This window comes from Sminthopsis crassicaudata, chromosome 5 (genome assembly GCF_048593235.1).
Source record: "Sminthopsis crassicaudata isolate SCR6 chromosome 5, ASM4859323v1, whole genome shotgun sequence".
NCBI lineage: Eukaryota > Metazoa > Chordata > Mammalia > Dasyuromorphia > Dasyuridae > Sminthopsis > Sminthopsis crassicaudata.
The window spans coordinates 27192496-27204701 of NC_133621.1; the positions used below are offsets into that span (position 1 = coordinate 27192496).

The following is a 12206-nucleotide window of genomic DNA, read 5'->3' on the forward strand; positions in this document are numbered from 1 at the left end:
ACTAACAAACAGAATCTTTAGAAACAGTATTCTAGAATCTAGAAAGATGCTGGATTAGTTTAAAAAAAAAAAAAAAAAAAGTTTTGACCAGACTTGTTAGGTAATCAGCCTTGCAGTTGCTCAGGAGCCATCTACAGTAGTAAGCTCTCCTGTCTCCCCGGGGGAGCCCACGCTGCCAAATGTGATAATTTTTGTTTTTGGCTCTAATCATAAATGGATCCAGGCCATGGGGGTGGGCTCTGCTATTTATCAGGGCTCTTCTGAAGGATGCAATATTTAAGAGAAGGAAGACATTCCCCCCCACTCTCTCATCCAAGTAGAATCTGCCCTAAGACTGCAGACCTGCATCTGTACACATAAAAATTGACTATGCCTTTCTCCAGAGCCAATCAAGCCTGAAGGATTTTGAACAAGTATCTCAAGCTCCACTTAATTTCTCCAGTTATGCATTTCACTCAGCCATAGCCATAAGGCTTAGGGTTTTATTTGTTAGGAATAGTCACGAGGGAAGAGGAATAGTTTTAGAAAATTTAGAATTAGATTGTTAAAAACAAAATGTTTTACAGTCCAAAATGTCTTAGGCTTACAACTCACAAATAAAGGGGAGCAATCACCATTTATTTCTTTCTCCCCTGGGCAGGGAGTCGAACATGACCCCCCAGAGCCCACCAATCTGAATGCAGACCCACCAGCATAAGGAGAACTGTAGCATGCGTTACCTTACAGCCTTCACAAGCATGAACTCCATAGTGGAATCCTGACGCCACATCCCCACAGACTTTACACAGTAGAACCATCCCACTGAATTCTAGGGTACAAACAGACAGTAGGTTGAAAAGCTAGTGGAAACACTTCACAGAGTTCAGAATTTCTTTATAGTCAACTATTTTGATCCCATACAACTTGAAAGCATCAACTGCTGGAGAGGACAAAAGAAATCTTTGCTTTTAAAATTAAATAGTAATTTCTACAACAAATAGCCATATCCAAATGTATCTCAGGCTTTCTTTTACGGTGCCATTTTGTGGAGCAGCTAGGTGGCGCAGTGGATAGAGCACCAGTCCTGAAGTCAGGAGGACCTGAGTTCAAATGTGACCTCAGACACTTAACACTTCTTAGCTGTGTGACCCTGGGCAAGTCACTTACTCCAATTGCCTCATGGGGAGAAAAAATTACACAGTGTCATTTTGTGAAACTGCTCAAAATATATCCTAGAGCTCTGATTTCTTGAAAACATAGCTCTTCATACTGGGTCCAACCATATTATTTTTTTAAGCCCTATGCACAGAGAGGCCTCAAGAAAGGTTGCTTAGAAGAAAAGAAGGTAGTAGATAACAAAGAGCTAGATGGGCCAATTCATACAGGCAGGCTGGCAGACCTATAAGACCATGCAACTTATGACCTCAGCCAGGAGAAACCCTATGCTGGGTGAAGGAAAAGGAACAAAACTTTATCAAGGAATATGCCAGTCTGTGGAATGATGAAAGGGGTGCAGAGAACCCTCAAGTGGCAGCAGTTAAAACAAAACCAACTGTGAGAATCACTTACTTGTTGCCCCTGCAGGACCCTTTGTCATCCCAGCGACACCGGATTTGCTAGTTTTCAGGGGGCCATCTGTCCGGTCGCTCTTCAAGGTGCCTTCAACATTACTGTTGCCATTGCAATCTGACGAGGAACTGTTTGGAGAGGACGGGACTGAAGGAGAGGACTGGAAGCCGCTCTCGGAACCCTCGCTGTGACAGGACGCAGGGCTGGAGGCTGAGCTCGAGGAGCTGATGTAAGCAATCACACCTCCTGAAAGGGACAAGAAAGGCACAATACAAAAACCTGTCTGAAACCTTCTCCCATCGACCTGACCCTCCACAAAAGGTGCTGCCTTGGTCAATGCCCCAGACGATGGGAATATAAGAGATCCCAACCAGGGAATTGCTGCTGAAAGCCACAAGAGAACAGTGGTAGAAAATAATCTGCTGCTTATTTGTGACTCTGTAGGAGAAGGAATTTAGAAAGAGCTTTGGAGGAAGAATCCTTAACTGGAAGGTTTCCAGTTTTCCAAGAGTTCGGCCCTGTCTCTTCACTGCTTTCGCAATAAAATTTTGCTTCTGCTTTAATACCCAAGGAATTACTAGAAAGCTGGGCAATGCCATAGACGTATTTCCATCAAGAGTCACTTCAAGCACCTCCTTCTCCACCAAGCCTTTCCTGATGCCCTCCACTGCTAGTTCCCTGGCATTTATTTTGTATATACTAGGGATGGACATGCCTGATGCAAACAGAATCTTGACAAAAGTTTAGGATGAAGTGTGCAAGGATACCATATAATACAACTCTGGGCCCCATTCTTCTCTGATGGTTCCCATGATGATATCCTTGGATGTCACATTCTAAGAGAAAATTAAGACTAAAAAACAATTCCCTTCTCTCTGCTCCCAGTCCCAAAAAGGTCACCATGGATTTCAATAGTAAGAAGACTTTTGCTGGTTTTACATAGGCAGACATGGCATAAAGCAGACCAACAAAATTAAGGCCCTTTTTCTTATGTTTTCAAAAAAAATTAAATGAAAATCCTGAATGAGTCTATGGTTCATAATGAAAACACCACAATTGGAGGTGAAGACATATGCTCTTGTCCCACTGTTGCTCCCCCATTAGAGAAATCAACGGAGTTTATCCTATGCATCTTGTGTTTGGCTAAAAAAAAAAAAAAAAAAAGCCAAGAATAAACCTAAGGAGGCACTAAGTGGTGGTAGTAGTGGTGACAATAGAAACAGTCATACAGCTCTTCAAGATGTACAGAGCTAGGGACTATGATTTATCACCTCTTGGCAATTGAGGAAACTGAAGAAACTGGGAAAGTCCAAGCAGCTTCGCTAGCGTTAAATAACTAGAATCTGAGGTAAGATTTGACAAGTCTTCCTGATTTTAAATCAACATTTTATCCATTATAAAGCAGCAAAGAACCCTAAAGAAAGGGAGGTGACAAAAGTCAGACAATCCAAACACCAAAGAGCCCATCATGGCTCCAGAAACAGCCTTCCTGCTGCTCCCCCCCCCCCCATACACACGTAAGCCCCCTAACTTCTAAAGGACTAAGAACCTAAGAACCAGCCTCAGGCAGGAAGCTCATAGAATCATAAATAAAGAGCTAAAAGCGCCCAGACTTCAAGTCCAAACTTTTCCATTGACAGATGAGGAAATGGAGCACAGTCACATGTCTGATAAGAGTTTGAAAAAGGACCAGAACTCACTTCTTCCCCATTCCAAGCCTAAACCTCTATCCACTGCACTGCAGAGCTGCCTTAGGATCAGTAGGGATTTATCTTTCTACTTGCTTTATCTAAGGAGATAACAAAACTCTTTGAGGAAAACAGTGAAGCTTTATTTATTCCTGAATTCTTATCCTATTAAAACTTGGCACTAAACAATTTTTAGTTGTAAGAAATTTTTTTAATTAAAAAAAAAAACAACAAAACCAACTTAGTTTTATCCGTCACTGTCCACAAAGCTATTTGCTGAGCATCAAGCAGAACAATATTCTTACATGACATTCATTTCATCTGTCCTACCTTCCTACCAATTAGAACTGTCCTAAAATAAAATGGGCCACACTGGGGGCAGGGAAAGCTGAGTTGCTGAAGATCTTCGACAGTTGCTAGATGCCCCTTTGGGGACCGAATGGGATTCTCAGTTGGCTGTGTCTAGGACTAGATGGCCTCTGAGTCAATTCCCATGATCCAGAAACTTACCCGACACGTTCTCTTCCCCACTGCTATTTTTAATGTTATGTCTAATGTCACAAATAAATGAGCTTAGCTGCATCACAAACTGAAATTGTGCCAAGGTTCTAGATTAATTAAAACTATAGTCATTCTGCTTGATGAGTTCTGGTACCCCATGAGTTGAATGGACAGAGGGGATGACCTGGATTTTTCTGAATAATATGAAGCGGACCTTTCCCCAGCTGGCTGGCTGTCTTATTCAATGAACAGAGATGCTCCCAGGCCCCAGTAACTGCACAGGCAAAAGGGAGCTGTTATCAAATGTGGCAGTAACTGCTCAGAGCCAATGGACCTGCAGACACACAGGCTCTGATTTGGAAGTTTTGGGGTTTTTTTTTAATCTGGAAAATTTAATATGATAACTGATGAGGTAGGTTTCAGGTAGATTTGAGTTCCTTCAGGTTATAACATTTCTCAATCTATCTGACACATTTTTAAATCTCATAGCCAAAACTATCCAGGAGAGAACTAGAGCTGGGACCACTGTGGGGAGAGGGAGAGAAAAGGAAGGAAAGCACAGGGAGAAACCATGCCTTGAATCTAACCATCAGATAGGTGAGTGAGTGGAACAGCAGGAAGAACCTCGTGCTGGATGATAAGAAGGGGGCACCAAGAAAAGTTAGCAATAGCTCTCACCCTAGGCAAAGCCTTCCTTACTTCTTGTAGTAAATGGGAAGATTGCTTGGTGCTCTCTATGCCTGACATATGATCCTTAAGAATGTGGCTTTCATCTCCCCACATGGACCAGTCATCCAAAATCTACTCCACAAACGTGTGCCATTGGCCAAAACTGAGCAAGAAGGTAGACTATTCATTGAAAAGCATGAAAACCATCATTAAGAATACTGTGTAATTCTTCTCAGAGGATTTTATTAGTTTTTTTTTTTTTTTTTTTTTTTTTTTTTCCCCTGTTGCTAATCAGAAGAGTATCTAAACTTCAATGTAGCTCCCAGACCTGGAACATCCCCCTGACAGCACCTCTAGTTTCTGGAACTGTTTCATCTTATCTGACTGTAAGACACCATTAACATAAAATGATCCTGGAAAACGGCCCAGTGATCAACCCCAACGGATTACACAATGCTGCTCAACCCCAACAGCACTGGCTCTATGGCTGTCTAGAACCAGGCAGCAAACACACCACAGAGACCACAGGGACAAGGATCAGTCAGAACTGTAACAGCTGACATTTCTAGTCTATGTTAAGACATGCAAAACTATTTACATACATCATCTCACAGGAGCCTCACCACCACTCTGAGAGGTCAGATCTTAGAATTGAAATGACTTGTCTCTCAGAGAGCAGAAATTTAATTGGCAGAAATGCAGCAGAAACCTGCTACTCCAATGACTGGCTGCAGAGAGATCCCATAAAGGACAGCCTGTCTGCATTTATCAGCTATTTTCAGCCCCTTCCTTCTTACTCACAGACAGCAAATACCAGGGAGAGAAGTCCTTTTCCAATATGGCGGCTCAACCCTCCCAGTCACTCAGCTGATATAATAAATCAAATAATAATAGTTAACTTTAAAAGTTCCAAGATAAGAAATGCAGAGATACACTGATCTTTGACAACAAAGTAACTAACACCTTTCTTAAAATAAATGGTAGTGGGTGTTTTGTTTCTGCTGTTTGCTCTCACATACTACCTGCTCCATAATTATTTAATGGGTGGATATATGAATACTTTCCTGAGGAATAGATGAAACCCCTTGTTTTAATACTTTATCAAATGAGATAACAGTAAAAAGCACTTAGCACAGTGCCTGACACATATAAATGCTTTTTTCCCTTTATCTTACTATAAAACTGTAGCTGCTCTTCAGTGTAAGATATTATTACTCTTTAAATAGGAAAGAATGACAAAATATAGACAATCTCTTATTAATAAATCAGCATAGAATAAGAAGGGAAGGAAGAAATAGCATTTGACAAACATTACCCAAGATAACTGAGTCTGAAAACATCTAGGTTTAAGGCTTACCTCTGATATACCTTGTTTTCTAAAACCATGAATTACAGAACAGCTGCTAATCTTCATTAGTCACAAGTCTAGTGAAAAAATAACAATAAATGAAATGTAAATCTTGCCTAGAACATCTCACTTGAACTTCATAGAGATCTCTGTGATAGATTATCCTTATTTTTATAGATAGGTAAGGTTCAAGGAACTTCAAGTGTCCATAGTCACACCACTAGGATATGTCAGATCAGGAGCAAGATGTGAACTAAGCTCTTTCTGACTCTCAATTCTGACTCCCAACTTCTATCCCTTTAAGTCATCCTGCTTCTCTGAAAAAAAATATTTGGTTTCTTAGCCTAGAGGACAAGAATCTGTCGTCTATAATGTATTTAAAATAACAAATAATAGAAAGAAATATGATTGCAACTCTAGTAATTAAACAAAACACTGATTTAGGACAGGTTTTTCCTTTATAATAGGTATTGTCACTTTTCCAACAAGAAAATGATACCTTTTGATGGCTTAAGGCAAACAAAAGTTATAGAAAAACAAAGTTAGGCTATACAGTGCTCCACATTGGCCACTAGATGGTGATGCAAACCTAGCACAGTTTGGTTGCCTTTGGTCACACCCAGCCAATAGATGTGACCCAGAATATTTCTAAAAATTATGGGAACCAAATTAAAATACAATTAGGAAATATTTAATAAATAAAAAACAATAAACACGATAATACTGCATTTTAAAATTAAGTCAATATGTGCTAGTTTCTTTTGAATTTGACAGAAAAGACAAAGCAACCTCAAAATTTATCTAGGTAAATGAGTTTCATCAGATCACAAATCATTTTTAATCAATGCAGCTGTTTTAAAGTGGATGTCAGTCACTTTGGGAATGCCTACAGGGATAAACATGCTAAAATAATAGAAAAGATAGTGTAACTCAAGTCCTTCACTTCAGAAGAAAAGGAAAATCAAAATAAGTAATGACACAGTACAAGTTAGAAATTCAACTAAGCATCAGACAAAAGAATGGCAATGGTCATTTTTATCTAATGAATTTGGTCAAATTCCTATATAAAGGAATACACACAAGAAGTTTCTACACTTAAATTCGCTTTCTATAACAAACAAAATATGAAAATATGACAGATTACTATTAATTTTGTGCAGCCAGTGGTATAATGTATTGAGTGCTGGGTGTCTGGAGAACATAAGTTCAAAGGCTGCTTCAGACATTTACTAGCTATATGTCCCTATGCAAGTCACTTAACCTTGTTTGCCTCGATTTTCTCATCTATAAAGAACTGGAAAAGGAACTGGTAAACCACTCTAAGATCTTTGTCAAGAAAATCTTCAAAGGGGGTCATGAAGATTCAGACTTGACTGAAAAACTGAATAAATTTATTTCAAGAAAGTCTCCATTCACTTGGGAACATGTATACTTTTGTGCCAGAAACTATTAGCTAATTTCATGCTATCCTTATTCATTTTTTTTAAAAGAGGAGATTAAGATGGCAATTCAGAATACAACTTAATTTACTCAATTTCTGAGATAGGAAAATCTCAAGCTCTCCAGTTTCTTTAACCATTCTGCTATAAAATTGCCCCATGAACTATCTGCCACTACTAATGATACTGATGTCTTCATTTTATTAATGTAAGTACTTCCTCCACTGATACTAATAAAAACATCTTTTTTTTTTTTTTTTGTATCCTACACAATTCTTTTCCATGTCTTTTCATAAATCTTTCAAAGATCTCTTCAACGCACTGAAGGGTATATGTGTGCCTGTGTCTCTCTTTTTAAATTAACATTTCTGGGTTACCAGAGTATCATGAACTGGCTACCTACTGTCCACTCTGGAACCATGACCAGCCCATGTCATGTCAGTCATTCTATATGTCTGATTATAAACATAAACATATAAAATAGCTATAATTTCATCAATATATAACCTCCTAGTGTAGGAACTCCTAGAGCTGAATGTGACTATTAAAGTCCTAAGTAGTTAGTAAAAGCACCAAGTACATACATTGTGTGTGTGTGTGTGTGTGTGTGTGTGTGTGTGTGTGTGTGTGTGTGTGTGTGTGTTAGTGATATATGCCTATGATAGTCTGGATGTGAGTTTTTCATTTACTTCATTTCCATTTGCAATGTCACATTGTGCACATCTTTCACTGAGGAAATCTATGCAGTGTTTCTGGACTCCCAGACACAGGCAAATTTGGAAAACCTCAAGATCAACAGAGATGTTTTTCTTTTGATTTTGTGACCTTCCAAAATACCCCCAAACAATAAGACAAACCTGTTTTCCTGTTCAAAATCTCAATTTGACAGATCAACAATATACGATGAGATTTTTCTTATCTTGTATAACTTTAATATGAAGGTGGGAGTTACAGCAGTTTTCTTGGTTGAATTTTGTTTACATAGTCAAATGCTTTTTTTTAAAGTATTTGACTATATAAATAAACTGCTAGTGAGAAGAAAAAGCAAATGAGTTGGGAGCTTCTTACAACTTCGCCATCGCTTTTTTTGGCAAAAGCTTCCGCCATAATCTTCTTCCATTAGTTCAATTTTGGAAACATCTTAAGAATCCATCCTTTAATACTTTTAAAGTTGTGAATCCTCCTATACACCTTTGGCCAGGTTCATGTGCTCTTTCAAAATCCCCGAGTACCACTCCACTTCCTCTCAGAGTACAATGGGCACTATACTGCAAGAATTAAAATGGTTCTCTCGGCAACACTGTTAGATTAGTTATATAACAAGGCTTCTATATTCCTTCCATTTGGGGGCTGCCCATTCTTCATATTTCATTCAAAAATGCTTAAGAGTGATATGGCTCAATTGAATCTCAGGCTTAGTTCTCTACAGGTTATTTTCATTTCAGAAAAAAACCTGGGAAGATCTTTATAAAATGATACAAAGCAAAAATAAGATTTAGAGTCATTTATTCTGTATTAACATTATGTAAAATGCCTAAAGAGACATACAATGTTTTTCAGACAAGAGTTACATGAGGATTTGTTTTACTAGACTATGTAACCATGTATTTTTAAGGTTTGTTTTTTTGGGTTTTTAAAAATTTAATCAGTTTGGGGTTAGGGAAGCAATTGAAGTGACAAATTGGAAAAAAAAAAAAAAACTTGTTACTAAAAAAAAAATAAAAATAATAAGCTATTTTTTTTAAATCGGCTCCACCGCCAACTCACCCACTTAATTACAATTTCCTTTATTCCTCAATAATTATTTTTAACAGTCTCCCAGGCATTTGCCTTTTTTAGAGTATAATCCATACATTCTGGATTCTAATCCCATTCCTGACAGTCCTCTATATCTTTGGAAGACAGAGAAAAGACAATTCATAATTCTTTTCTTTTTAATGGGACTTTCCTAATTCCTCCAGTAAAGTCAATCAACATCCTCTCAAAAGCAATTATTTCTAGTACGGATTTATCATTAGAAATACTATGTACAAAACAACATACACAATGTTGATAACAATGTAAATGGAAAGAAGCAACAAAAAAGCAAAAGTGAAATGCTGCAAAATTACAAATAATAGGCATATAAAAACAGACCTATGAGAAAACACTTCCATGCCCATTACTTAGTTAGAGGTAGGAGTTCATAAGAGTTGTACATTACACAGATTTTTTTGGATGTATTAATCAATGAGGCTGATTTTTTTCCTTTTCTTCCTTTTTTGTCTTTTAAAAAGTACTTGTTTTTATATGGGATGGCTCTCTGAAGGGAAAGGGAGGAGAGGTACTTGGAGAAAGTATGTTAATGTTTAAAAAACAAAACACTAAAAAATTATTTTTAAAAATTAATACTGTATGTAATTACAAAATTATTCTGCAAAATCGATTAACAATTATTTCTGGGATTGAGTAATTAGTCAATCATTCAGTCAACAGCTGTATTATAAAGGACTACGGGAGATACAAGATTTCTTCACCCATAAATAAGGCATACTGCCTTGGCAAGAGTCCTGCAATCAAATCTTTCTCTCTTCAAGAGCAGAGCAGAAAACTACCAGGAAGGTCATCTCTTCCAACACCTGCTTGTGCAGAGCTGTTTCCTGGGTAGACTTCTTCCCTTTCCTACACAACAAAGCAAGGAGAGAGTGATCGGCCAAAAATGGTTCAGACATTCAATTCTGAGATGGCAAGAACAGCCTAGGAGAATGACAGCCAGTCATGTGTTTTACACAAAGAAAGCCTTACTGAAAAGGTCAGTTCTTCTGAAAACAAAGCAGCCCAAGTGTCTTCCCCCCTACTTCTCAACCCAGGGAGTGAAATGAGGAGTCAGAAGGGTCTGAGTCCCAGCTCTGGCTCTGTTCTTTGCACTGCGAAGTCTAAAATGAGGAAGCTGGAGGAGAAATAACATTCAAGATTCTCCTCCTCATTTCTTCTGCTCTCACTAGAGGAGATGGTCCTTCTTACCAAAGCTACCAGAGTCCTGGCCCTCTTAACTTACTATTTCAATCCCATCCTCTCTCACTTTCAATTTCTATCAACCAATTTTTTCCCTTTGCCTAGAAATTTTCTGAAGTATCCTAACTGAAAACTGAAAACTCCCCTGAAATTTAGCTTTGATCTTTATCATTCTACTTAAGATACTCTGCGTCACCAATGACCTCTTAATTAACCAAACAGAATAATGTATGTCCTCCTAAGCAGGGTAAGCCAGTGGACACAGCTGACTATCCACCCTTTCCAATTCAAGAAATGTCTATTAAGCACCCACTCAGTCTAATATCTCTAGGGACATGACACACACAAAGACAAGAACATATCAAGTAATTTCCAAAAGAGAACATTAAAACATTAACACTGCAGAAGCAGGTATCACTCCCTCCACAAAGTCTCTTTGGATCTTCCAGCTCAATGACCTTTCCCTTCTACTATCTCTTAGCATTGTTCACATGCTACCTGGAGCTACTGTTGTCTATATCTTATCCCCCTGTTAAACTAAGCTCTAAAGAAAAAAAGGCATTTTGGTTTCCCTGGTCAGGTACCTTCTATATTTAATGAACTGGAATGAAAAGGAAAAACTCAACTACTTCTGCCCTAGATGAGCCACCCTTCAAGGAGCTGGAACCCAAGAGGATGCCCCTCAGTTAGGGAATGGCTGAATAAGCTATGGTATATGGATATTATGAAATATTATTGCTCTCTAAGAAACGATCAGCAGGATGATTTCAGAGAGACCTGGACTTACATGAGCAGAACCAAGAGATCCTTGTACACAGGAACAAGAAGATTAAACGATGATCAAATGTGATGGACTTGGCTCTTGTCAATAATCTGATGATTCAAGGAAATTCTAATAGACTTGGTATGGAAAGTATCAATCACACCCAGAGAGAGAGCTATGGAGACTGAATGTAGATTGAAGCATACTATTTTCATCTTTTTATCCTCATGGTTTTTCCTTTTTCTTCTGATTTTTCTATTACAACATGACTAACATAAAAACATGTTTAAAATTATTGTACACGTATAACTTATATGAGACTGCTTGCTGTCTTGGGGGGGGGGAGAGATAAGAAAGAGGAGAAAAAAATTTGGAACTAAAATCTTACACAATCTTACAAAAATGAACACTGAAAACTATGTAAGTAAAATACCACTGGAATTTAAAAAAAAATAAAAATAAAAAAGGATGTGCCACCTTTACATCTCTATAGGAAAAAAGGAGGCCAGGCAATGCCTTATTGGCCAGTCTATTTCTACCTGAAACACACTCAGCCACTGGGGGCCAGGCCTGACTTACTACCAACTTTCAGGAAGATAGTAAATAAAACCACATCCTAGACTTAGAGGAAGACATTTTGCAATTGAGGAAACTAAGGTTCAGAAAGGTCAGGGCAGAGTTCCCAGAGGGCTAGAAGTAAAGACATCAGTTAGCTGTTATTCACCCAAAAAAAATTCAACCTTCAAATCTAGAAAGTTTTTCCTTCTACCTTAAGGACAAAAGAAAATATTCAATTCTTATTCATGTGCACTCTCTTTCTCTCATTCAAATAATTAGCACCAGTCATTATTATGTCCTGATTGACTCAAATCGGTTGTAAATAGCAATCATTTCTGTTTTGACCAAAAATCCTGAGGCTATTCCTAGATTTATTTATTGAGGGAGGAGGGGAGAAGGGAGAGACAGACACACAGACATTTGATTAGGTCAAAGAGGCCATTCTTTGTCTCAATTGCAACCTTGCCTTAGTCACTGAATGGGTGCAGCCTCAATCAAATTGAGACCTGTTGAAGACCTGAGCTTGAAAAGGCCAAGGTCTCCCATTTCATCCGGGGCCATCTCTAGTCATCCTGAACTATATTTCTTGCCACTCGACCCAGATGGTTCTGGAGGGGTAAGTGAGGCAGGTGAGCTTGCACAGCCCTCACTTACGTGCAATTTTCTTGCATGTCACAGCATCACCTCCCTGATATCCT

The 12206-nt window shown here is 38.4% G+C and overlaps 1 protein-coding gene across 4 annotated transcripts in view; it reads right to left on the reverse strand.

Moving 5' to 3' along the window:
- NR1D2 (nuclear receptor subfamily 1 group D member 2) overlaps nucleotides 1-12206 on the reverse strand; it is a 39924-nt gene that overhangs the window by 21967 nt on the left and 5751 nt on the right. For 3 of the 4 annotated variants that reach the window (XM_074268743.1, XM_074268745.1, XM_074268746.1), the window contains exons 2-3: nucleotides 1549-1794; nucleotides 720-808 (exon numbers count right to left, since the gene is read on the reverse strand). In XM_074268743.1, the coding sequence (XP_074124844.1) occupies nucleotides 720-808; nucleotides 1549-1794 (335 nt within the window). Of the gene's footprint in view, nucleotides 1-719; nucleotides 809-1548; nucleotides 1795-5763; nucleotides 5832-12206 lie in introns of all 4 variants that reach the window. The other variant, XM_074268744.1, reaches the window with a different exon arrangement.